This window comes from Clinocottus analis, unplaced genomic scaffold (genome assembly GCF_023055335.1).
Source record: "Clinocottus analis isolate CAN_PGR_092001 unplaced genomic scaffold, fCliAna1.0.p SCAF_4, whole genome shotgun sequence".
NCBI classification, from domain to species: domain Eukaryota; kingdom Metazoa; phylum Chordata; class Actinopteri; order Perciformes; family Cottidae; genus Clinocottus; species Clinocottus analis.
Genome location: NW_027176153.1, coordinates 4,278,113 through 4,305,504, shown reverse-complemented (window position 1 = coordinate 4,305,504; position 27,392 = coordinate 4,278,113). Strand labels below are relative to the sequence as shown.

At 46.2% G+C, this 27,392-nt stretch overlaps 2 protein-coding genes and 1 long non-coding RNA gene across 7 annotated transcripts; 1 reads left to right on the top strand and 2 right to left on the bottom strand.

Annotated features, from left to right (window-relative positions):
* Nucleotides 1-477: 477 nt before the first annotated feature.
* On the bottom strand, nt 478-1,137 carry LOC137801068 (uncharacterized). Its single transcript, XR_011079683.1, has 3 exons — nt 1,009-1,137; nt 780-916; nt 478-652 (listed from the first exon to the last, which is right to left on the bottom strand). It is a non-coding gene; the product is annotated as an uncharacterized lncRNA (long non-coding RNA).
* Nucleotides 1,138-1,486: 349 nt separating this feature from the next.
* On the bottom strand, nt 1,487-4,756 carry mbd4 (methyl-CpG binding domain protein 4). Of its 2 annotated transcripts, none has more exons than XM_068597099.1 (8): nt 4,365-4,756; nt 3,959-4,178; nt 3,211-3,857; nt 2,533-2,598; nt 2,291-2,425; nt 2,054-2,203; nt 1,851-1,954; nt 1,487-1,740 (listed from the first exon to the last, which is right to left on the bottom strand). In XM_068597099.1, the coding sequence occupies exons 2-8, from the start codon at nt 4,174-4,176 to the stop codon at nt 1,666-1,668; spliced, it is 1,395 nt and encodes a 464-aa protein (XP_068453200.1). In that variant the 5' UTR covers nt 4,177-4,178; nt 4,365-4,756; the 3' UTR covers nt 1,487-1,665. The 2 variants fall into 2 exon arrangements, with proteins under 2 accessions (XP_068453200.1, XP_068453199.1); XM_068597098.1 differs by having other exon boundaries at nt 3,959-4,184; nt 4,365-4,753.
* Nucleotides 4,447-27,141, top strand: ift122 (intraflagellar transport 122 homolog (Chlamydomonas)). Of its 4 annotated transcripts, none has more exons than XM_068597095.1 (30): nt 4,447-4,649; nt 5,843-5,909; nt 6,007-6,091; nt 6,175-6,253; nt 6,351-6,427; nt 6,537-6,603; nt 6,689-6,835; nt 7,040-7,183; nt 7,697-7,772; nt 8,693-8,884; nt 9,308-9,446; nt 9,811-10,013; nt 11,033-11,170; nt 11,360-11,524; nt 11,655-11,852; nt 11,996-12,136; nt 12,470-12,523; nt 13,072-13,233; nt 14,731-14,897; nt 16,446-16,617; nt 18,289-18,391; nt 21,210-21,350; nt 21,439-21,536; nt 22,996-23,096; nt 24,308-24,473; nt 24,559-24,676; nt 24,772-24,900; nt 25,517-25,593; nt 25,700-25,864; nt 26,584-27,141. In XM_068597095.1, the coding sequence occupies exons 1-30, from the start codon at nt 4,606-4,608 to the stop codon at nt 26,668-26,670; spliced, it is 3,702 nt and encodes a 1,233-aa protein (XP_068453196.1). In that variant the 5' UTR covers nt 4,447-4,605; the 3' UTR covers nt 26,671-27,141. The 4 variants fall into 4 exon arrangements, with proteins under 4 accessions (XP_068453196.1, XP_068453195.1, XP_068453197.1 ...); XM_068597094.1 differs by having other exon boundaries at nt 4,448-4,649; nt 7,037-7,183; XM_068597097.1 differs by lacking the exon at nt 4,447-4,649 and adding an exon at nt 4,983-5,003 and having other exon boundaries at nt 7,037-7,183.
* The last annotated feature ends 251 nt before the right edge of the window (nt 27,142-27,392 follow it).

Genomic DNA, 27,392 nt, shown 5'->3' with positions numbered 1-27,392 from the left:
CACACACACACACACCACTGTAAAGGAAATAGAAAAGAAAGAAAAATCCTCCCGCTCCCATTTTAAGTCCCAGCATGCCCCACTGAGACAATCTTTTGGCATAACATACGTCAATTTCTCATTTTTGAACCGAACGACAGTGTTTTGACTGAAACTCCTTCATAACAGGCGAAGGCCTTTGTTTCATTGTGATTTTTGTTGCAGATCCCGACTCTTTAGGTCCTAATCTTTCCAAAAAGATGTCTTATTGACCGCTCCACGAGGCATTTTTTGGGAAATCTGGCTGATCATCATGCTGGATGTTCATAGATTGTGATTTTTTTTTTTGCAGAAATACATTTTTTCCCTAAGACTTTGCTGAACAAATACATACAATGAATACAAGTATTGTAATTAATTTGGGGTTTCTACAACGACTCCAACACAGGGAAAAGGAGGTCTGGAGCCCAAATTGGTTCCACAGTTTAACAGGTTAAGGGACTTTCATGATGAAGCCAGCAAGCTGTCCGTGAGACGTCCCCAACCTGTGGTACTCTCTCCTCTGCATCGTCAGCGACCTCTGGTGGTTGTGGTGGTGAACAGCAGGCGTCTCCAGACTGACGATGCGTTTATGGACCAGAGGTGGATGTAAAGGGTTCAGTCTTGGGATATTCTAGAGAGCAGATTTATGGGAGTATTTTCTTTTTTTCTGACCTCAAATAAAACACAATCTCCCATCTTACGCAATAGGGCAGTCGGGTGATGGATGCAGTGTGAAAAAAAAACTAATCTCTGCTTACCTGACAGCTTGTCCACAGCCGGGCAGAGTCTGCGATGCTGGGGAATGTCACGGGGGCGACCAGCAGGCAGCGACTCTGCCGGACAGGAAGCGCTTCGCGAGGAACGCACACTGGTGTGGCGGCGACAGAGATGGCCGCTGTGGTGACGAGGATTGAGGTGATCAGCATCACTGCACATGTTTAACACACGAGGAACTTTAAAATAAACAAAAAAACATAGTTTTCTTACGTAGTCTCATCTTGAAGGTCGAGCCGTTTCCTCTGAGAAGTCTTGGTGGAATTAAAACTCTCCAAAGTGTCAAATCCAGCACTATTTGAATTATGCCTCTCTTTTAAAATTGCAATTAAGACGTCTAGTTCAATCACAACACAGCTGCAGATGTAAATACAGCAAATAACTGTGCCGGGCACTAGTTAGAGATTAAACTGTGGCGTGACTGTGCATTCACTTAGTGTTTTTTTTGTGTGGCAGTGGCAACAGTTGCCTTGGGAATCGGGTTTTTAACACCCCCACCGCGGCCTCCTCGTCAAAAAGAAAGCTGTTGTGTGGCGTTTGAGGTCAGGTGTCGGCAGCCTGAGACAATGGACGAACCAAATACGGTCAGAAGACGTCTGCGGATCTTCCGTTACGCAAAAGACACGAGATGAGCGGTCGGAAGACGGACCGAATAATCCACTGGTGCGTCATTTCAACTTTGAAACCACTTTAAAACTTTTTTTATTTCACAGTACACATAAAAACAGTTTAAAAGGAAGAAGAATTGCTGCATAATTATTTTTCTTTAAAGGGATTCAGGTTTGCCATATCAACTTCATCATGCATGATGCAAATGTGTATTTTACATGATGTGCAAATCTTCCATGCAGTTCCTCGTGCGCCCTTGTTTCAGATTCCAAGCGCTTCCTTGTTCTCCCACAGCCAGGCGTGGTATTTGTTTAACATGTGATCTTCGGGCTTCACCTTTTTAATGTAAAAAACAAAACAAAAAAACGTCACGTTAAAATATGGCGGGACGTCAGCAATCGTGGACGTTCCAAAAAAAAAACAAAAAAACAAAAACAAATGTTCACCTCTCTCCACTCGCCCACGCAGAAGATCCTGTAGGAGTCGTTGCCGTACTTGCCGATCCCGTGCAGCTCGATGGGGTACCGCCACTCTTTGGCTAAATATTCATCTACAAAAAAAAGAGGATTGTGAGTTTTTTATTAGATTAAAACCATACAAATCTGCAGTGGCCACATTGAATACTCAAAGTGAAGATGAGCACGTTCACCTGAGAAGCGTATGAGTGTTTTGGCTCGGAGCTCGTACAGGCCGAGGGGCTTCATGAGGTCGGACAGCGGCTTCCAGTCGGCCTCGCGGGTCACCTGTGGAGACGGGTAGCGCTCGAAGAACCGCCACAGCACCGGTATGGCCATCTTGCCTGCATCGTTGGAACAAAACACACTGAGCGCCGTCCGGTTCAACGCCGTCGCAATGCATTGTGTGTAATGTCGGACCTTTCGCTTACCGCTGGTCTTGTTCAGAAAAATGGTGGCCACCAGGAGCTTCCAGGGGTCGTGGAAAAGGGTTTCCTGTACGAGGTTGTAGGGCGAGCGGGGAGGCGTCCACTTCCTGAAGGCCTTCCTCTTGGGTGGGCTCGGGCCTGTGCGCAGACACATCTGCTTTATGTTGAGGTATGATTTATGTATCACGTACTAATACAGCTTTTCTTTTTTGCTTCTTGTTTTTAAACAGACATTTGAACCTTACCCTCTCTGCTGAGCTTCCTGCTGAAATAAGGGCTGGTTTTCCGTTTGTCTTCCAGGCTCTTGCACTCTAAGCAGACAGAAAACAGTTGTATCTATATGTCTTTTTTTTAAAACACACATTTCTTATGAAATGTATATCGTCATATATATGTGTGTCCAGGAAGTGAATTTCCCGATGTAATGTTTGATTTACTTTTTGCATATAGTTTCTGCTGAGGTGTTGGATTTAATATTGCCAATATTCCGAATGAAATTGCGTATGAAATAAAACTGCTGTGGGTGCCTCTCACACACACAAAGTCTAGATTTAGAATCTCATTTTAAACATGCATTATTTAACACACAATAAAAAAAACACTGCCACGGAGCAGAATTCTAAATGAGTAAAGTAAAATATGTATGTGCATGAACCCAAACACCTTCGAAACAAAGTGGAAATGAATGAGAAGTGGCACGGCGGGTGAATATTGCAGATACTTTATGGTTTTTCAAATGCAATGCAGACATTTTTGGGGTCAAATCTGAAGTTAAGTAACTATTGGAAGTATGTATCTGCCTTTAAAGAACATTCTGCTTGTTACAAATCATATTGGTGGGCATGATGAAGTGCACTAGAACCCTGATCCTGCTGCAAAACTATGGGTACTCTATGAAATGAAGTAAAAAACTAACTACTTACTATTCTGGGAATCGCCCACAGGTGTGCAGCTCCCACCAGCGATGTCCGGCACCGCCGCCTCCTCATACCGACGACTGTCGGCCTCCAGCTCACAATTCGGCTCGCAGTCGCCTTTGCCGCTGTTCTCATCTCCGCCTCCCTCGTCCTCATCCTCGCCCTCGCTCTCAGTGGCGGGTTCCACGTTCAGCGTCGGCACAGCGGAAGGCCTCGGGTCGGCCTCCTCGTCTTCGCGCGCGGCGGGAGTGTGTCGTTGTTTACTGGAAGGATCCGGTCTGAGCGGCTTCTCGCTCGGCTGACCCGCCCTCTGAGGAGATTCCTGCAGTCTGACATCATCCTCTGTGGTCGACGATGCAGCTGCCGTGCAGCTCTTCGCTTCTCCGTCTTCAGCGGCACTTCGGAGGCAGGAAGAGGCTCTCTTAGATTTACTCGGAGGGGGATCCGTTGTCGCTTGCTGTCCGCCCGCGCGTCTTTTCTTCCTCGTCCTCCGTCCCCCTTTGGAGGCGACTAACCGTGAAGCGGCGGCGACGACGACGACGTCGTCCTTGGATGCAGTAAAGTCAAATTGCTTTATGTCTAAGCTCCCTTCTCCATCTTTCAGGAGGAAAGCAAGCAAGGATGCTCTTGAGCGGAACTTCTGCCCTTGGGGACTTTACACAATAGAGAGGGAGAGAGAAAGAAATCAATCAGACAATGGTCTAACTGGTTCTGCGAAGCACTGAGTCATGATCACAAGAGAACAATGAGTCACCTTGTGATGTAGATGTCCATTTTGCCCGCTGTTTTGCCCGCTTTCCGCTGCCTAACCTCTCTGATCCAGCCACGGGGCAACGTGGAAGTACCGCGTGAGTCGTCTTCACATTTGGGACTTTGGTTGTTTTTTGTGTCGCTGGTTTCCAGCTCGGTGTCGCAGCTCGTGTGCATTTCGAGCTGACTTTTTTTCTTCCTTCCACCCACATCTGCAGCCATTCCTGGTTCTCCACATTCAAAATGTACATTGTTGTTGTGTTAGACACATGAAGGACATCCATATCCATATTACAGCTAAAACACACAATGCATACCAAATAAAGTAAGCAGTTTCTAAACATAATGAATACAATGGATATAACTTTACAGATGTTGACACGATCATCAACATAAAACAGTTGACTAACCTCGTCCTCCTCCTCTCCTCACAGAGCAGACCACAGACTCATGTGCGTGCTCTGTGTTGTCTTCCCGGATGCGTTCTGATGTCAACACTCGAGCCAGTCGACTCAGTCCGCTACCGGAAGTAGCGAGCAGATCCGAGTCTGCGCAGTGAGGACGAAAGCACGAAAAAAAACGGAGCTTAGTATGAAAAAAGCGAGCGAGCGACAACAACCTGTTGACACGAAACAAACCTAAACGGTGGAGATGAGAGCCGTTCTAGCGTGGAAGGAAACAATCCGGGAACAATGGTGAGAGTCTCGCCGTTTGCGTTTTACGTCCGTCAACCCGGGTTTTGTTGCTGGGGACGTAACGCTCGGTGGTTAGCAACGGCGGTTGCTATGTAAACTAGTGATGTTAGCGTCCGCCGGCTTCAACTTTCCCGTTTAAATAACGGATACTAAAGCTGGTTTATGATTATTGCTGCCTATTGTTATTCTATTTTGTCGTGCAAAATGTATTTTCTCAACCAACGGTGTCGCGTGTCATGTTTGTTACGATACAACGTTACGTTCAAGCTAACGTCAACGTAAAGCGAGCTCCGTCAGTTAGTTCTCGTTTACGGTAAACTGTCCTCCTTATAGATCATCCACCTGGACCCCAAGGTAGCAGATGTCTTTATTAACGCGCATAGTTCTGTGTGCTTTATGAATACACCTTTATTGGGCCGTGACTGTAATGTGGAGCAGCTGTTGTTGCCACAATTAACTCAAGGATGATTTATTGTTAATATGCAACACAACAAAATGCAGTTTGTGCAATTTTTATGCAGTTTGTGCAGTTTGCTGCACAAGGAAAACATCTTCACATACAAAACAAGTGGACCTTGTAGTAGTAGTAGTAGTAGTAGTAGTAGTAGTAGTAGTAGTAGGGTTTTATTCAGTTATCGCCAACAATACAATGAGTAAAACCTGTATACAATCTAGTATACAATATAACTGAGAAGATGGAGGCAGCAGCATAATGCTTTTATATTCCTATCCCAAATTATTATCAATTAAGTAACCCTCAAGATAATTTCACATAAAAGAAAAAAGATTTCTTGTGATTTGATTTCTGTTTTGCCAGACTGGTGTGTTCAAGGTCAACAATACACTTCTCCATTCATTTTCATTATTCATTGATCTGTACTTTAAAAAAAAAAAAATGTGTCCGTAAAAGACAAAAAAAAAATACAATAATACAAAACGACCCCTCTATATATCCTAGAGCTAAATTGATTTGTTATTTGGTCAGATAAGACGTCTAGATTAAAGATATTCAGTTCATAATTATTAAAGATAATGAGCAAAGCAACAAATCCTCTAATTTTAGAAGCTTGAGTATTTTTCATTTTCCCTCAGTATATGACTATAACGATAAGTGGAAGGTCGTGAATTCACTTATCAATTAATTGAAAAACCTTTTCAGCGAAACAAATCTATCATTTGTGTTGTTGTTGCAGTGTTTATGACCTTGCCTTCAAGCCAGATGGCACACAACTCATCATTGCTGCAGGGCTCCGTGTCCTGGTAAGGCTTTCCAGGTTTACTTGGCCAAGATGCATAAATCTAGAGAATGCATGTGTGCATATTTAATATTATTTAATGTATGGTCTTTTGGTTGCAGGTTTACGACGTAGCAGATGGAGCGATTATCCAGCCTTTGAAAGGACACAAAGACACAGTGTACTGTGTGGCCTACGCTAAAGATGGTGCTCGAGTGGCTTTACATCTATACACTACATTGTCCTCTATCAGTCGTCATTGTTATCATACTAACTCCATTCTTCTGCAGGTAAGAGGTTTGCCTCGGGGTCAGCTGACAAAAGCATCATCATCTGGACTTCTAAACTGGAGGGTATTTTGAGATATACGTAAGTGCATCACTCAAGTATAAATGCATCCTTTGCAGTGTGTGTTACGGTTACGCCATTTCTTTTTTTTCTTTCCTTTTCATTTGTTTATGTGTAGTCACAATGACTCTATCCAGTGCATTGCCTACAACCCTGTCACTCACCAACTCGCCTCTTGTTCTTCTGGGGACTTTGGTAAGTTTAAGGCCATATCGCACGCATGCGTAATAAACTATACACCTATGAGTATTTAAAAACTGTCGGCATGGATATTTGAGTATCTTTTTTTTTCATACATTCTTAGGTCTCTGGTCCCCGGAGAAGAACTCCGTAACAAAACATAAAGTGAGCAGCAAAATCACATGCTGTGGGTAAGTGAGGCTCGCAGTGTGTCACATTGCTACACTTTTAATGCGACACATTTTTAATGCTGAAGCTTTTTCATTTGATTTGAAGGTGGACAAACGACGGACAGTACCTCGCCCTCGGCATGATGAACGGCGTGGTGAGCATTCGCAACAAGAACGGAGAGGAGAAGGTCAAGATCGAGCGCCAGGGAGGCTCCACTTCTCCCATCTGGTCCATAGCCTGGAACCCCTCCAAGTTAGTCTTAATTCCTTATTGCAGGGTACAATTAAAGCTAAAAAACAACAAAAACACATTTGCTCCTTATCGTCATCAATTAATTTACTTTAATCCCACAAACGCAAACACATAAGTGTTTTCCACGTCGCCACAATTCTAAGAAATGCTGTGCTCTTGAGAGTACGTTGATATCTAAGTGAATAGCTTGTGTGGGGCCAGCAGGTGGCAGCGGTCACCCAGGGAGCGTTGGCGTTTCTGTAAGGGAGAAGCTTATGACACCTTGAAGCCGCTGTCCATGGACTTTGATGCCCCCTACAGTCGAAGCCAGGAGCACAGCTGTAGCCATGACAGAGGACTGCTGAACAGGTTAATGGAGAGGAAAAGAGCACACAGGAAGGGAGGTCAAAGAGGGCATTGATGAGAGACAATGCACCAGATAGATTTAGTTAACAGTTCTATTTAACAAGGATGGACCCATTGAGATTTCAAATCTCTCTTCGAAATATAACAGGGAGGTCAGAGCTAGAGGTCAGCCAGTGAAGAGTGTCTGTTCTGCAGCTTTAGGGGATTTAATGCGTCACTCATGGACCGGCCTGCATGGACAGATACCGAGGCCGACTGTAAATGACAATGATAAAGACAAATGCAGAAGTCATGATAAGCAAATTTAAAAAATCAGCATACAAACATGGCAAAAAGATAAAGTCTTTCAGTTGTCATCAGGGGAAAGGGCTCGACCAATCGACTCCCAGTTGAGGCCCGGCACCTCTGCTTTTATTCACACCGTCATCATTAGCTAAACAACCAAAGCTCCGATAGTGCCGTGTGTTGACAGGAGTGCTTATGCCTAAAGTGTTTTTTTCTGTTGTATTTTCACAGGGATGAGCACAATGACATTCTGGCTGTGGCAGACTGGGGTCAGAAGCTGTCCTTTTATCAGCTCAGTGGAAAGCAGGTGAACACCCACGGGTCTACGTACTATAAATCCTGTATCCCCAAAATCATCACATAGTATGCTTAAATACAACCAACATGACGACTTGGCAAGCACACATAATATATACACACAGTATTGTGCTGAAATGGTCTAACAAAACAAATGTATTTCTCCTCTGCTATTTAAATGACTAAATATAGGCTCATTACCGTGCATGGAAAATACCAAAGGACGTCATTCTGAAAGCTCACTGTATGTGCCGTCACATGCTACAGCAACAATACTTCCTCTGTGTATCTGCCCAAACTAAAATGTATGGTATTGGGAACACTTAACTGAGTTTAAGACCTGCATTTCCTGTCTTAATAAGACTGTCAGGCTCTATTGAAACCATAACATGGTCCTGCTATGCCATAATGGCCCCCTCACTGTCCCTCCCTCCTCCTGAATTCCCTGTGGGCATTACCGTAATTACAGACAAGTATGCACTGTTCATTACTCTGCCGTTGGCTCATATGTTGTCATTGGCCTATTTATTTAAGTGGACATTCTGTTTTCATTACAACACCAGGAATTGTTCGCAATGAAAGAACATAACTGATAGTCAGCCAGCTTCTTTTTTCTTTCCTCTTCTTCTTCCCAGACTGAGGAGAAACAGACGCACAGAGTTAAAGAGGCACTGATACGTCGTGCACATTGTCTTTGAACATCAATACAATAGAGGCTGTTTAAACCGGAGAAGAAAAAAATCCTTTTTTTTTTTTTATGTCTATCTTTTCATCAAACACACAAAGGGTGGAGGCTGGATGTAGTCTGGGCTTTGATGCGCGTCCGCCCAGACAGTGGGAGGCGTTGGCCCCGGACCCCCGGGTAATAAATACGAGAGATGATACTTTTATTCTTCGTTTAATGTTTGCGTCTCTCTTTGTCTCTCTCAGATTGGAAAAGACAGGCCTCTGACCTACGACCCTTGTTGCGTCAGCTACTTCTCCAAGGGCGAGTACATCGTCATGGGGGGCTCCGATAAACAGGCGTCCCTCTACACCAAAGACGGCGTGCGGCTCGGCACCATCGGAGAGCAGGCCGCCTGGGTGTGGACGTGCCGGGTTAAGCCCGACTCCAACTTTGTGGTGGGTCCGCTCGCTCGTGAAGCTATAACATCTGGAGAAATGATCCCCGCCCTTAAATATTAAATAGCAGTGCATGTGAGAGTGATAAACGGTCATGCAAAAACACTGATAAAGCTCAGACCTTTTCCATTCAGAGTGTCGGCCAGCGTTTGATACGTTTTCTTGATGTGATTTTGCGACACAGACGCACGCGCAAGTCATTTTATTTAACAGTAACACCTTAGCACCTTCATTTTTTCTTCTTCTCTCCATTCACTATATTTAGCCCAAAGTGATGGGGCATACAGGAGAGAATTGGCTGCTGGCAGATTCTCTCAGCTCCATCGTGGAGATGCTTTAGCAACAGGAACATTTTCCCACTCTTCCAGTCTTTTCTTAGAGGTGTTAATAGGATGTACTGCTGCATTGTTATCTCTTATCTAGGTGTTGGGCTGCCAGGACGGGACCATCGCCTGCTACCAACTTATCTTCAGTACAGTTCACGGCCTCTACAAGGACCGCTATGCTTACAGAGACAGCATGACTGATGTCATTGTGCAGCACCTCATCACGGAACAAAAAGGTGCTATTTTGCTTTAGCTGCAGGATATTGAGTTCGTAATGGAGGACCTGTTGTCATTAATAATGTGTGTCTTTGAGCGTGTTATTATAGCGTATTTTCTGAGCTGTTAACATATCAACTTTAATATATTACATGTTTCATATCAACCACATCTGTCCTATCAATATTCATTCATTAATATGTTTAAAGAAATGCTGGATATCTCATTTCAAACGTCACATTTTCAGATGTCAGCTGGTTATTATTGTACATTTTTTTAACGCATGCTGAATAAAGAGAGGGCACGAGCGCGACGAAACTCATTCAACAGGATGCTTTTGTCGAAGATGATAACATCTAAAACGTCCAGCCTCTCCTTCCCCAGTGAGGATAAAGTGCCGCGAGCTGGTGAAGAAGATCGCCATCTACAGAAACCGCCTCGCCATCCAGCTGCCCGAGAAGATCCTCATCTACGAGCTGTACTCGGACGACTCCTCCGACATGCACTACCGGGTCAAGGAGAAGATCTGCAGGAAGTTTGAATGCAACCTGCTGGTGGTCTGTTCCCAGCACATCATCCTGTGTCAGGTCAGAGGCCGCGTAGCTGCGGGTGCTTTGTGTCTCAGGAAAAACAAACCATTCAAAACACTCATTTCAAATGTGATTACGTGAAACGTCTCGCTTGCTTCTTCTGGAGCCGGTTTTGTGCGTTTTGAGTTTTTCCTCACGCAGTCAGACAAACAAATTCTCCTCCAGTTGTGCTTCCCAGACTAAATCCTGCTGACCTGAGATGACACTCTGGTTATTTTGTAAAGGACTGTAATGCAACACGTGCAAAGATTGCGCAAGAGGCCGGAGCGACATTTGAAAACTATTAAAGGGATGGAAGCAGAGTGAGTCAGCGCGTAGCCATCCAACACCAGACCAAACAGCCCGAGTGAAGAATGATAATATCACAGGAATCGCTCGTCCTCCCAGATGTTTCTGCCTAGTTTGCAAAAGGCTCCAGCTGTGCGTGTGCCCTCGCAGCGCTCCGTCCCTCTCCCCGCTCTCAACCGCCTTCAAACTGGATGAAGCCAGACAGCCGAGTGAAGGGGAAGAACCACAGTCGGGCTGAACCGGCGGGTGTCTCTTGGGGTTCCTCTCTGCTTCTTGTCTCTATGTGTTTGACAGAGGCTGGTAGGGAGGAGGAGCAGCCGTAACACAGAGGTTATTTCCTTTTTAAAAATCTGTCTGTGTGTGACAGAGGGGTGCTTCAGATCTCTCTCGAACAGGCGTAGCCTGTGTTTCATGCCTCAGACAGCTGTTAGAGCATATAAATGGGCCGTGCCTGTACTGGCTGTGTCAAATCGAATCATTGTTTATCTTTGTATGGCGTTGCTGTCTGCCGCCGCCGAGCCACGCTTTAAAGAACAATGTGCAGGAAGAAAAAAACAACTGTGAGGCATTACTGTGTGTTTGAATAAGGTTCAGGGCGTGATTAACAGACTGTGTGCAATATTCACAAAGAGAAACCCGGGATCATTTCGTCCTACTGAACCGGTCGGTGTTTTTTCCGTGCGGTAAAATGTAATTGTGGTCTCACCTTTCCCGCTCTGCTCCCGCAGGAGAAGAGGCTTCAGTGCCTGTCCTTCACCAGTGTCAAGGAAAAAGAATGGGTGATGGAGTCTCTAATTCGCTACATCAAAGTCATCGGTGGCCCGCCAGGCAGAGAGGGCCTGTTAGTGGGCTTAAAGAATGGCGCCGTGAGTATCTCCAGGGAAAAATGCAGCCGCACATTAGGTAACCTTAGCAATGACACCCGCGCTCACGCGGCCACGGCTCCCAATGTGAACATAAAAGGAAGGTCTTTCCTCTCGAAGGAAGGTTTTCCATTTTACCACTACGAGCATTAGTTCTGATCCTCCGTTCGGACCCGTTTTGTCGTTCCGCAGATCCTGAAGATCTTCGTCGACAACCTGTTCCCCATCACGCTGCTGAAGCTGTCGACCTCGGTGCGCTGCCTGGACATGAGCGCCTCCCGCAACAAGCTGGCTGTGGTGGACGAGCACAACACCCTCCTGGTCTACGACATCAACAGCAAGGAGCTGCTCTTTCAGGTCAGCGGGCCGGCGGTACCCGTACTCATGTACTCATGTACTCATGTACTCCTGTCACCTCTGGACCTCGTGTCACCGCCTCCCCCGCATCCCTCCCTCACCTGCCTCCTCTCGTTGGCTCGCCCTGCAGGAGCCCAACGCCAACAGCGTGGCCTGGAACACCCAGTGTGAGGACATGCTGTGCTTCTCCGGCAACGGCTACCTCAACATCAAGGCCAGCAACTTTCCCGTTCACCAGCAGAAGATGCAGGGCTTCATGGTCGGCTACAACGGCTCCAAGATCTTCTGCCTCCACGTCTATTCCATGTCGGCGGTGGAGGTGCCTCAGGTAAGCGCGTCGTCCTGGTCTTTAGTGTTTGGTTTGTGCTACGAAGACAGATATGACTTGCATGGATTGCTACGGGTATTTTGTTTTAAATGTGGCTGTTGTTTAGTTTGCTGGCGTCTGTAATGCGTTGTTGCTCTGCTCAGTCGGCGCCCATGTACCAGTACCTGGAGAGGAAGATGTATAAGGAGGCCTACCAGATCGCCTGTCTTGGCGTGACCGACAGCGACTGGAGGGATTTAGCCACAGATGCCCTGGAGGGGCTGGATTTTGATACCGCCAAGAAGGCCAGTCACACACACAGACACACACACACACACACACACACACATAATCAACATTCAGTGTCATCGACCGACTCATTTCATCTGCTTTTATCTTCACAGAATCGTAAAAGCATACAAATAGCAGTAACTACCTCTAAATGTGGCGACGGTACTTTGCTTTGAGCCTCACTCTGAGACTCCACGTCCTCTGCAAACTCTCCGGAAGACGAATTTTAAACAAAAATGCTCACATAAAAAAATAAAATCTTTAAGGCCGGATTTTGATGAAGCTGGTGTTGCAAAAAGAAAACAGGAAACATCCTCTCATTAATCTCTTGTCTTCCCAATCTGCAGGCCTTCATTAGAATCAGAGACCTGCGCTACCTGGAGCTCATCAATAGCATCGAGGTAATGCTTAAATATTGTGCAAAGCCAAGTTCACCTGAAGCTATTTTTTACGAGGATCTTTGCAACCGGAGTCGACATCATCGAGTTTAGACGAGGCGAGCAGGATGCTGGATCAATCACAATTATTAATGGCCGTTTTACGTTTTATTTGCAAGGCTTTGACCTTGAGCTACACTTAAAAACCACTTGAGGAGGAACCAGGACACACACAAACACACACACAGACACACACACACTCTCTCCTCAAAAATATGCACACAGGGCAAAGCGAAGACTTTTTTTTCAGCTTGTGCCTGGAGAAAGTTTCTGCCATTCTCTCTTTTGAAAAGGGGAGCTGTCCTCCTGTTTGTTCAGTCATATGAAATAAATATTTATCGTATGATATAAACATTTTACTTGTTCTGTAAGAGTCTCGTGTGCGCTCAGAGGGGATGCTGATTGCATCCTGCAAGCCAAAACTTTAGTGCCCTCTGTTTAAAAAAAAAAGTGTGCATGCATGCGTGTTTATCTCCGCACACATGCCAGTGTTTGCGTTGACTGATTTGCAGGAGAGGAAGAAGCGGGGCGAGAACGACAACGAGCTGTTCCTGGCAGACGTCTATGCCTACCAGGGGAAATTCCACGAGGCAGCCAAGCTCTACAAACGCTCCGGCCACGAATCCAGAGCCCTGAGCATGTACACGGACCTGCGCATGTTCGAGTACGCCAAGGTGATCCAATCTCCGATTGACAAAAAAAAACACACACTTGTGTAAAGCATACGTTTGTATCAATCCGGACACAACGATCTGGAAAGCGCTGCATGTTTTAGGGGTGTAGGACATATGTTTTTCCTCATCGTGCACAGTTATGCCAAGTTGGGGCCCGGCGCTGTGTTCAAACGGCCCCTCCCCTTTACCGTCTGTCTTTCATCTCCTCGTATATCACTGGAACCTCCACATATATCATCTGATCAGTGCGTAGACACACACACACACACACATACACACACACACACACACACACACACACACACACACACACACACACACACACACACCGTGCTTCCACAGACATAGCCGTGTACTTCACATGGGTAACTTACACACATAGTTAGTTGGAAATGGAGCACAAAAGGAGAAAATCAAGGAGAGTGTCTGCTTTTTACGGGATCACTTTGATGAGGAGGTCGGTTGGAGTTGAGGCATGTTCGTGCTTTATTGCGCTTACGTGTGTGTGTGTGTGTGTGTGTGTGTGTGTGTGTGGGCGGGGGGATGGCGGGGACGCTTTGATCGTCAAGCTTCACATTCGCGCTGCTGGAGCGGATGACACCGCTATGACTCGCTCGTGTATATTTGTGTGTGCGCGCGGGTATCAGATCGCGTGTGTGTTTGATGTGGCTGTTGTATATTTATGTGGCTGTGAGGCCATCTGGTCCTGCAGGCTGTTTGTTTTAGGTAGGACGGACACCGGAGGGCCAGCCGCCCCGCTGTTTGTGTTACTCTCTTCCTCCCGTCTCGGCCTTGACCCACACGGTCCTCCCGGCTGTCTGAACTGGACTCCTCGTGTTGCCTGGTGTCGGATATCGTTACGCTCGTCCTCCCATCTTTAGTCTGACACTTTAAAAAATGGAATAAAAGGGACTAGCCTACGATGTCATTGAGAAGACAGGCCCACGATGTTGTTTTGAATTGTTAAGCTAACCCATATCAATCTTTTCATCTTTACATCTTTTCCTTGTGTTCAAGTCGTCGTATGAATTTTATATCATGACTTTGCAGTGTAGAAATAGGGGGTTTATAAGGACACGGGTTGCTTTGTTAGATTCCCACAAGCCTCACGGTTACGTGGATGTGTTGGTTAGTGAAATGCAACTTTATCACGAGTTTAGTGAAACGTAACAGTCGCTGCAGCCAGTTCACTAAGTTAAGTATTTAACAGTTTATTTGTTTTTTAAAACATAAGCATATTCTCAGGAGGGTTACAGTATTGTAGAACTTCAAATGAAGTTAATAAACCTTGTGGTTGCGGAGATAATTAAGTTTACATTTTTAAAAAAAAGTATTATTCAGCAGCCTAAACACAATTTAAAGGATTGGGAGATGTCTAATTCCGCGTCACATTCCTCTCTTTGTAGCCCGTGTTCATGGGGACCCCCCAGTTGCCCGGTTTGGTATGCTAATGCAGTTTGTAACCGTGTGACAAGGCTGCGTGCTTCTTTCTCGCAGGATTTCGTCGGAGCGACGGACCCGAAGAGCTCCCGCATCCTGATGACCAAGCAGGCGGACTGGGCCAAGAGCAGCAAGGAGCCCCGGGCGGCGGCGGAGATGTACCTGGCGGCGGGAGAGCATCAGAAAGCCATCGACATCATCGGCGAACACGGCTGGTCAGACATGTAGGTGTCGCCGGATGAGACGCTCTATCAGTCCTTTCACAGGAGATGACGTTGTTCCTGTTTCACCTTTTCCAAACAGCCTTTTTTTGATTTGCGTGCATGATGTTACCAAGTCTTCAAATAGACAAAATACTTCTTCCTCTCGTCCATATCTGAACAAAAGAAGTTGATATGATTTGGAAATGTTCACATTTTTCACTCTAAAATGCCTGAATGTGAATTTAGACATTACATACTCTTTACATTAGTGGAACAAAGGGAACGAGGCGAGTTTCAATCAATCAAGTTCTAGTTATTTACCTTTGAAACAAATCAAATGCAATTCAAAGTGCTTTACAAATGGTGGACCGGGTGAAAATAGAGAGAAAAAGAGGCTGATGCACGCCAAATATAGTTAAGGAGAAATAGATCAATAGAAATAATACAACACTGAATGAATTGATCATCATAATATATAACTTTCCAGAAGGCCAAACAGAATAAATAGTTTTTTTGTTTGTTAAAAAAATCTAAATGTACACCGCTCCTCTCAAAAGGCTGTTCTGAAAGCTGAAATCAAACTAAAAGCGCAAGGCACAAGGCCACGTAGCGCCTCGTACACGAATAACAGAACTTCAAAATCAATACCAGAAAAACCAGCTGGGGGGGAACCATTGTTAGGATTTAAAAAATCTCTAAAAGCTGGGGACGACAAAGCAAAAGGGCCGCGTTTAAAACCCAGATGTAGATTCAAACCCCCGAACTTCAAGGTTGAATCCGATTCATCTGCACACCCGAGAGGCTTCAGCCAGCGCAACATTCCTCCCAACTCCAAAAACATGTCTTGCTTATTGTTACTTATTCAGCCTCACATGCAGAAAGTTGTATTTGCATGTTTTGTTTCGTAGGCTGGAAGGCTGCATTCACCTGCAGGAAAGGGGGAGAATTGTTCCACGTTTTGCTGTGACATCACAACCAGTTTGAACATCCGTCACGGTCCCAGTATGCAGCAGATGTGGAAAACCTTAAACCGCAGAGAATGGACTTCATGAGAAAAACAGGAGCCATCTTGTGCTTAGTTTTGGATGGAAAAAAACGTCTGCGTATCCATAGATATTCTGCAGAATATCCACTTAACTTCTCCGATGGGGATCATTAACTTCCTTAACTTGCGCTCTGTGTTGCGTCGTGGTAGCACGAGGCACCAAAAGTAAATATCGCGTGTCTCTCTGAGGATCAGTTGAAGGTATATTCAATGTGCTGAGTGACAGCTATGGTAGATAAGACAAGTGTGTAGGGAATTATTACATCGCTATTAGCTTCCACCCGCGCATGCACGGTGGGAATGTGGGAGTTGAAAAAGCCGACTGATAAGCCGGTGGTCTGGAGGTCGTATCAGAACTCCCCGATGATTCCTTCTGCACGCAGCTCGTGCTCCTCGCGGGTCGGCTCTATAAACACAGCAGCTTTGACCCGACTGTGATTCAGCCCGGTGACCCCGACTCGTCATTTTTCTGCCCTCTCTCTCTCTCTCATCCCTCCCCCCACCCCCCCCCCGCTCTCGCCCAGGCTGATCGACATCGCCCGGAAGTTGGACAAGGCTGAGCGAGAACCGCTGGCCAAGTGCGCGCTCCACTTCAAGCGGCTGAAGCACCACGGCTACGCCTCGGAGACTTACGCCAAGATGGGCGACCTGCAGGCCCTCGCCCGGCTCCACGTGGAAACCTGGCACTGGGAAGAGGTCGGACACACTTAGCGCCGCACACCTGCTCCGCTTGTCGCGGCTTATACGTATGGAATGCACCCAGATCGTGAACCACTCCACGTTCACGGCCAGAAAGCGCGTATTGTCTCTGCTTGAACTAACCGCGGCTGAATGCAAACAATAAGAATACATCTGCCCGATTTCCTGCGCTGACAAACTTACCACCACACACATGCTCGCTCGCACTGCGGAGCTAATCATCCAGCTTTTGGTTTTCTCTGAATCCATGCCCACACGACGATTACTGAGTGAGAAGCACACGCACACACACAAACACACACACAGAAAAAGCGCTCCATCGCACTGGAAGAGCATCGGCTTAAAGGCTCCATTCTGCTTCCAATCAAATTCCCCCCATCAGGGCGGATCATGCTTCTCAGACAAGAAGAAAATATAGCTTTTATTTAATCCATCTGCGGTCTTAAATCGAGTTAAAGGCGTTACGGAGATGCACATTGGCGATTTGCATGCTGAGACAGAAGAGCCAAAAAACAGAACATCAAATCACGGATCACATGCTTTCTGCTGTAGTGTCTGAGGACGGCTTTCTGGGTGAGAGAGAGAGGGAGGGAGAGAGAGAGAGGAAAAAGGAACAACGAAAGAGACGGGGGGAGGAAGAGGGTGAGAGTCTGTCTTTACGGGCCTCGCTGGAGGAGAGGTGGACACCGAGACGAGGCCGAGCTACAGCGAGGGCCATATGGAGGCTGCTCAAAGTGCTTCTTTAAATGGCTTTGGGCTCACAGGCCTGGGACACACACACACACACACACTACACTCTCTCTTTTACTGTACGGTATGACTGCTGTGTGTTCCCCGGCTCAGGTGTCGCCACATGACATTGGGATTAATCAGTCTCTGCGACCGGCCAATGTGTGTCCGCAGCGCACTTCAACAGCTCTTTACATCCTGTCACTCAACAGCAGAAAAAAGCGCGAGAGGCCGCAGTCGCAGTTGTAATTGAGCGTGAAATCAATTCAGCTCGTGAATTGGCCTCATTAATAACGCTTGTGTTGCGATGTTTCGGGCCGGAGGTAGCGAGTGTTTCTCTGGAGTAATGCGGTGACGCCTCGCACGTCAGTGGAGGTTTTCTCACGGCGGTGCAGACGCTGCGGTCTTTGTATCGGGGTTCTTACGCTCGTGGGAATCTAAAAATGGTGATTTCCAGGCCTGCAAAAGTCCTTGAAAAAAAATAAAATCCCAAAAGTGTCGTAAAAGTCATGTACATGTTGTTATATTCACACATTTATGACGTTCATTTACGCCCAGTTTGAAATGATTAATATGCTTTTAAAAGAAAAGGGCTTAAACTATAAGCAGGCGTACAAACAGGCGTCTTTATGAATGTTTATTCTTTTAGTCAAACTATTGTCTCTCATTCATTTGTGTCATTTAAGGTTTACTGTATGCTTTGGAATCCTCATTGTTGCTTTAAATACTACATTTTATCACTTTTTACTGTTTACACACAGATTTCACACAATGTTTGGTCATGGAAATTTGGTTTAAAGTCTTGAACATTTGGCTTAAAGTCATGGACGCCCATTGGTCCACATGTGTATGAACCCTGTTCTGTGCATTAAGGTCGACTTTGTCACAAAATAGCGCTTCACAAACTCTTCTTCTTCGCTCTCGCCCTCCGTCCCTCAGGCCTTCTCACTGGTGGAGAAGCACCCGCAGTTCAAAAACGACGTCTTCGTGCCGTATGCCCAGTGGTTGGCGGAAAACGACCGCTTTGAGGAGGCGCAGAAAGGTGAGTTTGCATCGACCTGCAGGTTCACACTTCCACCTCCTTTTAGTGCCGCGGACCCCGAGCTTCTTTCAGTGACGTTCCTCTGTGGAACTTCTTTTTTTAACCAGCGCGAAGCTTTTTTTTGTTGAAAAAACAATGTAATACACAGCACTGTGACATCAGGGTCTGATTTAATATACAATATATACAATTCCGGTTAAGGAACTTACACTTGTATTATTAAATATTCATTAAATAACTTTTTTTAAAGCATTTTTTAATTTATGGTAATTTTAAATATATATTTTTACCCGCAGGGTGTGTGTGTTCATGAAGATGCACATGCAAATGTACCTGTAAAAGATAATTAAAGGGGTGTCGGGGTGATTGTATGTATATGTATATGTATATATATATATATATATATATATATATATATATATATATATATATATATATATATATATATATATATATATTTTTTTTTTTCTTTTTTTTCTGTAGTTTATTAATGTCAGACAAACGTTATTTTTAAAATGTATGTTTAATGTTCATATATCTAAAAATATAAGGGACAAAAATCTGAGAGCCGCTGTATTGGGGATCCTCAAAAGTCAAAAAGTCAGTTTTATTTGTCACTTCTTTCATTTTTGCACACATACAGAAGACTTGAAATTGTGTTTCTCTTGACTGTGATGTGATGAAGTAAGTCCAAAAACAGTTAAAAGTAAACAAAAATAGAGCATACATTCATAATAAAAAACTAAACAACATAAATTAGGAACTATATAGTGTGTTGTAGCATTAAAGGCCGACAGCAAATGTTTACGCCTGGAAGTGACGGAGTCCGGCCGGCTCTGGACACGTCTTCCCTTGTGTTTCCTCTTCTCCCGTCTTCACGGCGTCAAACGCGACCCTCTCTGCTGGAGCCGAGCGGAACAGAGCGGCGCCGAGCTGCCTGTTTTAACCCAATGACACGCCCGCGCGCCTCTAATCACCAGCGCTACAAGCGGCTCTGATGATGATTACCGACTGTAACCGTAGTTATAATCAGCTCATAGATTTATAATTATGATCTCGGCAGGCATGTTTCCTCTTCCGCGTAATCTTCCTCTGCCGCGTCTCCACCATGAACTCGTGACTGAACTGGACCTGATTGTGTTGCTTCTGGTCATGCGTTTTGCTGATTGTGTGTATTTTAGTGACGCAGTATTGTGTTACTAGATTAACTGTAATTGAGTCTCGAGATTCCAGCCTGTCTCCGGTCCACGACGCTGCTACGTCTCAATAACAACTTATGTAGGTGGAATATATATATATATATATATATATATATATATATATATATATATATATATATATATATATATATTCTGGGCGGGCCGAAGCTAAGGGGCTTCGTCGAGATATTTTATTGGCCCTGCTGCATTCTTTTGATAATCACCTCAAGGCTGACTCCTTACTTTCTCATTACAGATGTCTGAAAGTTTGAAGATAGTTTGAAGTTTCATTCATTCACATATTTTTCAATATTTTTGCAGAACTGCGTCCTGTCTCAGAAAAGTCAACGCAAAAAAAAAAGAAAAGCAGACTATTTTGCAAAGCGTGCGTCTGCATTGCGAACACGATTGACCTGCCTTCTGTTTATAGGCCCGACACGTTTTTTTTTGTCAGCTTGTGTTTTTGGGGTGTTTCTGTGAGGGGGGGGGGGTTACTTCCTCACATTAACCAACAGCAGCTGAATGCGTTTTTTTTTTAATCCCGTTTAGGTAGACTGATAAATATTTGCCACTCGTATGTCCTGACCCCCACTGTGGTTGCAAGAGCGGTGGGGTGTGTGTGTGTGTGTGGGGGGGGGGGGGGGGGGGTGCAGGGGGGGTCACTGGTGGGGTCGCCTCCCTAAAGCTGCCTCTCATTACCCTCCGATGGGAACCTGAAGCTTGTTAGGGCTTTACAGTCACAGAGCCTTCATGTTTGATATCCAGGAGTTTTGGAAAAAGACCCAGTTTGGAAAAGACTTATGTTTGTTATTACGCAGGAAAAAGCTTGGTCTTTTAACCAATGGAGTGTAAATTGCATGTAGTCTGTGTGTATACGTGTGCATGTGTGTACATGTGTGCGCGCGCGTGTGTGTGTGTGTGTGTGTGTGTGGATACAGTAAAATTCGGTGGTAAAAGAATCCGATTGTATCAGAAAACACAGCTAATCTCCAGTGATTCTTTCCAGATGTGCTCTCGTCGTGTGCATCAGACGTGCTTCTTTCAAGTATTTTGTATCGCGACCTCCACTTTCACAAGCGCGCATGATTGCTATTGTGTTTGATAGTATTAATAGAATAGAATAGACGTATAATATACACATAGTAGGTTGTTTTTTCCCTTCTGTTTCCCAGTAAAAGAGCACTTCCTCCTCAAAGAGCGTGTGCTTGTGAAGTAACATCTGGAAAGTGCAAAAAAACACCACAACAATGACAACTTGGCAGCGAAGGCGTCCCCTCCAGAAATAAATCAACGAGGAAAAGATGTTTTAGATTGTCAGCTTTAGCCTCAAGGGGCACGTCATAAACTATCCATCAATCACCACTTCTTCTTCTTCTTCTTCTTCTTCTTCTCCTCCTCCTCCTCCTCCTCCTCCTCCTCCTCCTCCTCCTCCTCCTCCTTCTTCTTCTTCTTCTTCTTCTTCTTCTTCTTCTTCTTCTTCTTCTTCTTCTTCTTCTTCTTCTTCTTCTTCTTCTTCTTCTACTACTACTACTACTACTACTACTTCTTCTTCTTCTACTTCTTCTTCTTCTTCTCCTACTTCTTCTTCTTCTTCTTCTTCTTCTTCTTGCACTCTGCAGCGTTTCACAAGGCAGGGCGACAGAACGAAGCCGTTAAAGTCCTGGAGCAGCTTACCCACAATGCAGTGGTGGAGAACAGGTTCAACGATGCGGGTTACTACTACTGGATGCTGTCCATGCAGTGTCTGGACATCGCCAGAGGTGAGACCCCGTCGTCTTTCACTGCTTTGTTTTTGTTATTTTCACTGTAATGCATTTATTGTTTCGCCTCCTTTTGTGTCCGAGGCAGAGAGCGAAGACCAGCGGGACGAAATGCTGAAGAAGTTTGAGCGTTTCCAGCATCTCGCTGAGCTCTACCACGTCTACCGCTCCATTCAGCGCTACACGGTGAGAGCGCCGCACTTTGTCAGCCCTAATCTTTCTTAGCCAGACCAGAGAAGTGTGTGTGTGTGTGTGTGTGTGTGTGTGTGTGTGTGTGTGTGTGTGTGTGTGTGTGTGTGTGTGTGTGTGTGTGTGTGTGTGTGTGTGTGTGTGTGTTAGACATCAGGAGGCAGCCTTGTGATTGGCTGTCAGATGGAAAAGCCCTGGGAACCGGTACCTGCTCTGTGGTTCAGGTTTCTGTTTTGGATACGAACACATTCATGTTCCAAATTTAGATTTTTATTTATTTATTTTTTTACGTGAAGGTATGCTGACAGCCCGCTGCGTTTCTGCCCATTTTCTAATCAACTTCTCGTACTCGCATTTCTTGAGACCGCTGTGTGGCTCCGACGAGGAGGAGGTCTGGCTGCGCAAGATTATGTCTATCCCAAAAAAAAAAGGGGGGGGGGGGGTTGGTGAGTGTAAAGGACAAATATAACATGCACCGTGTTTGTCGGGTAAAGCCAACAAAAGAGAGTTGGGGACATTAAGTTCAGGTTCAGACGGCCGATTGAACATTCTGAGACCCTTTTAGCAGACGTCACACATGAGGAGTCGCTCTAACCCTGCACGCCCTTTAACCACCCGCCCAAAACGCTTTTACTTCCTGAAACCTCCCCCGATCCCTATCGACGTGGTAATCAGCCGCTTGATTGATCACGATGGCCGCTTCGCCGGCGGCGCTCTCCGAGGCCGCCGGGCCCCTTAACCCACTTACCGAACAAGCAGTCTCTGGTTCTGGGCACTCAGCGGGGGGCCTGGCCTGTGTCAGTGTCGTCGGCTCTGTTGTTCCAGCTCTCCAGCTGGGCGTCGGTCACACGCCCCCCTCGGCGGCGGGGAGGCATCGGCGTGATGCAGAGCAGAGCAGCGACCCTCTATATCTCACCTTAACGCTGCCAGGCAGGCGCTGTAACCACTTGAGTGAGCAACTTTTTTTTGGGACAAAGTGCCGCCGTTCCTGATTGCGCTTGCATTGCAAATTCATCTTTTCCCTGGTGTGTGTAGACGGCGCGCAGAGAGCAGCAGCCAGGTGCTAGTCACACCTTCAGCTACTCAATGTGTATATGTAGCCGACTTAGATGTATGTTTAGATATATTTAGATATTTATTAGTCTACATGTAGCCGACTACATGTATATTTTTCTTAAACCCAAGAAAGCTGCGACTGAAAACTGAATATAATAATGATAGAAAAGTGTAAAATATAAGCTTCTCACAGGACTCGAATCCCAATCTCCTATGACCCGCTTACTACTAGTATTCCCGTCACTGAGAAGTCTTTATGACTTTCTGCTCGCTAACTATCGCTTAAGAAAGCGACATATTCAACGTGTCCGGGTGCAAATACACGGAGCTTTTAGAATATGAAGCTGTAAACCACCCAGATTTTTAGTAAAGACTAATATTGAATTGTTTCTCTCTCCAGGATGAGCCCTTCAGCTCCCACATGCCAGAGACGCTCTTCAACATCTGCAGGTTCCTTCTGAACAACCTCACCAAGGACATACCGCCCGGCATTTCCAAAGTGTATCCTTCCAATTCGAGGAAGTAGTCCTCCTTACCGAGCAAATGTTTTTTTTTAAAGAAAGTAGTGTGGGGGCTCTTTCTCATGACACGCCAATCTGAAATCAGAGCAGAGACCGTGATGATAATGTGTCGGGAGGGAAAATGAAGATAGAAAACGGAAGAGTTGACGCCACGCTGCCGCTGAGAGAAAGAAAAGGGGTGATGATGAGGAGGAGGAGGAAGAGGAGGAGGAGGAAATGTCAGAAATTGGCACATTCTCCGTTATCTCAACAAATGCTGTGATTAGTGAACTTTGTGCATATGGAAACACACACACACACACACATTAAACAATGCGCTTTAATTTGAGCTAATACACACAAAATCTATGAAGCCACACACACACACACGCACACACAGTTGAGGCAGAGTGTGAGGAGGCAAGTGAGGTGTTCCAGGAACCTCAAAGTGAGATTTTAAAGCCCGAGCCGCGGCGCGCTGGACTCCAGAACGCAGTGTCGCGGGGGAAAGCGGACGCCCCGACGAGTTTCGACAAGAGGAGGACGCGCATTCGTCAAACGAGTCCCAGGCCGTGGGAGCAGAGTGCGGGCGGAGCTGGAGAGTCTCTGAGTGCAGAGGAAAGCGGAGGAGTGGTGCTGGCTTCTCGGTGATGGAGGAGCGCCAGCGTATAGAGCGGCTGCAGCTGCAGCTCATTGACCCGTCACTGCCGCTCTCAGCGCGGCTCTCTGAACAGCGCGTCTCCACGTAAACACAAACAAGCAACGGCTCCCTCAACTCGGACACAACAATACGAGCACACGCCTACACACAAGCCCACACTCGCACAGACACACACACGACAAGGTATCACTTGCAAGGCATTGAGCTAATGTTGCCGGCTCAGCAAGGCTCTTGTTCTCTTTAAGCTGTAGAACTCAGGGAGTATGCAGGTGTGTCTATTTATAAATGCACAAAAGTGTAATTGTACATCTATAAATCAGCGTCCCGCTCCAGCTGTTCCTCTTGCATACAGCAGTCGATAAACACAGTGCGAGAAATAGGAGCAAATAAAGTGCACAGACAACAGTACTTTAAACAAGTGTAATGTGAAAGTGACGCGTGTATTTAAACATGAAGTATGAAGGGATGTGCGAGGGGAGCGAGCGGTAAGGAATCCAGTGAGGGACCCGGGCCGAAAACACCGTCGTCGCCCTTCACCTTTTCCTCACCAGTAACACCTTGTACGCGTTGGCCAAGCAGAGCCGGAGCCTGGGCGCGTTCAAACTGGCGCGGTACGCCTACGAGAAACTCCAGGAGCTGCACGTTCCCTCTCGCTTCCAGGAGTCCATCGAGCTGGGCGGCCTCACCATTCGCTCCAAGCCGTTCCACGACAGCGAGGTGAATCCACTCACACACACACACACACACACACACACACACACTTGTGTGCGCAGGTTTTTAACTTCCCCGTTGTTTCCCGCAGGACCTGATCGAGGGCATGATGTGCTACCGCTGCTCCACCAGCAACCCGCTGCTGAACAACCAGGGCAGCGTGTGCATCAACTGCAGGCAGCCGTTCATCTACTCGGCCTCGTCGTACGGTCAGTGGCACACTGGCGTGTTCGCCTGGAGGGAGCTCCCTTTTGTAACGTAGCGTGTCTCCCCCCGCCCTCTGTGTGTGTGTGTGTGTGTGCAGAGGTGCTGCCTCTGGTGCAGTTCTACCTGGAGGAGGGCATAATTGACGAGGAGGCCGTCGCTCTGATCGACTTGGAAGTGCCCCAGGCGGATCAGAGGGATGCGCGCTGGCAGGATATGGACAACGGCGGTATCCTTTTTGATCGAGCAGACTGCGTGTGTGCGTGTGTGTGCGTCCCCGTGTGTGTTCGTACGCGGCGAACAGATGATCCCGCATGCGTCGTATGAATTATTCACTCCCCGCCCCTGCTGGCCCCCGAGAGGCTGCTTCCCTTGCCCTCACACATCTCTTGGAAATGAAAAGGCACGTGACTCGCCTCCTCCGCCTTGTGACAGCTCTAAGAAGCTGTTTAGTCCGCGTTGGCCTCGATTCCGTGCCGGCGGGGGCAAAGCTTGTCGCGAGCTAAGTCAATCTCGGCTCTCGAGCTAATAGGGTTAGCGAAGGCTCTCCTGTCTCATCTTAATGACACTAACCCTCCGAGAGCCGTAGCCGCGGCGGCCCTGGCGCGGGGATTAACCTGCATTAGCCGACAGACACTCAAGGGCACCGGAGGTCTGCTGGGCTCCTCCCACAGCTCACCACGTGACTGACGAGGCACGACTGATCGCCTTTTTTTTTTGTTGAACATTTTAGAATAAGTCCCTTTTTTTTTGTCTTGAAAATATATCCTCACAGAAAAGCACATAAAGGAATGCAGCGCCCCGTTAAAACGTGTGCGCCGTTGGTTCTTAACGCCCCCGATCAGAGCTGCAGGCCTTGAGGCTGAGCGAGGGCACGGGTGACGCCGAGGAAGACCCGTTCACGGCCAAAATGATCTTCGAGGTAACGGCGACCCGGAGGAGACGAATACTCCGCCAGATGGGGAGGGTGAAAGGACAGCGGTCTGTAATGAGTCTGTGTCCATGTGTCTGTGTGTGTGTCTGAACAGCAAGGGGGCTCGACCTTTGTCCCCGTCAAGGTGAGCCGCTCGGCGCTGCGCTCCATGAGCAGGAGGGACGTCCTGATCAAGCGCTGGCCCAGGCCGCTCAAATGGGAATACTTCCGCTCCCTGCTGCCCGATGTGAGCATCACCATGTGCCCCACCTGCTTCAAGGTACAGCATCCAACAAAAGACACACACACACACACACAATGCAGGGTTCATATGGTCATGGAAAACCTTGAAAAGTCACCGAAATATATCTTCTTTTTTTTTTGCTGGGAAATGCTCCACTGTGAACCAAAATAGTTAAGTGGGGACAGCTAAATATGTGCTGAAATATGCTGTACACATCTTTAAAGTCACATCTAGGACACACACACACACACGTACACACACACACACACACACACACAAACAGCAGGGTTTTTACTGTCATGGAAAACCTAGAAAAGTCATGGGATTTTAAAAAAAATGTTATTTCCAGGCCTTAAAATCCCAAAATTTTAGTATAAGTCATGTAAATGTGTTATATTCATGTGTTTATGACGTTCATTTATGCCGAGTTTCATAAATAATTAATATGCTTTTAAAAGAAAAAGGCTCCAAATACAAGCAGGCATACATCCAGGCATCTTTATGAATGTTTATTCTTTTAGTCAAACTATTGTCTCTCTTTCATGTGTCATTAAAGGTTTACTGTATGCTTTGGGCTCCTCATTGTTAGTTTAAATACTACATTTTATCACTTTTTACTGTTTACACACAGATTTCACAACATGTCTGGTCATAATAATTAGTTTTAGCATCGTGGAACCTCGTTGGTCATCACGTCTCCTTCACTGCTTCCATTGATTTCTGATCACGTCTGATTGGCCCGTTTCTCCTCCCAGATGTTCCACAGTGAGGATTACGAGCTGCTGATGCTTCAGCACAACTGCTGCCCTTATTGCCGCAGACCCATCGACGAACAGAACTGACCTCCTTTAAAAACCACAGACACAGTCTCGTGATCAATGCTGGACCTGTTTTCTGTCCCGCAGTGACAGTTTGTCATTATTCTTTTGCATCGCAATATGTTTTACACGCATAAGACGGTTAAATGGGAATGTGTTGCGCGCCGTTCGTCTTAAGATCTGCCCTTTGTCCCCCTGCGAGGACGACCGACTGAAGTAATTCCTCCAGTGTTTGTGTGTTGGTCATTAGTGCAGTGTGAGAAAAGTGCAGCGTCAGCCCCATCAACGCAATTGGGTTATTAGGGTCAGATTACCTTGATCTGTCACTGGTTACATCATCGCTTAAAGGGGCACGGGCTGTACGATGTGAAGAGAAGAGATACTATGAACACTATTCTATTTAAATAAAACACAACTTGCTTATTTTATCTGTTTGTTTAGTTATTAAAAGAAATATGTTTTATAACTTTTCAATAAAAATATTTTGGTACTTTTTATGACCGTGGCTTTTCATTACGATGTCGCAAAGAGAGCGTATTATTAGCTGTGTGTGTGTGCGCGCGTGCGTGCGCACATCTCTGTGTGTGTATGTCTGTTTGTGCGTGTGTGAATGTGTTTTTGTATGTGCGTGTGCATCGCTGTATCTCTGTGTGTGTGTGTGTGTGTGTGTGTGTGTGTGTGTATGTATGTATGTGTTTTTGTATGTGCGCGCGCATCTATGTGTCTGTGTGTGTGTGTGTGTGTGT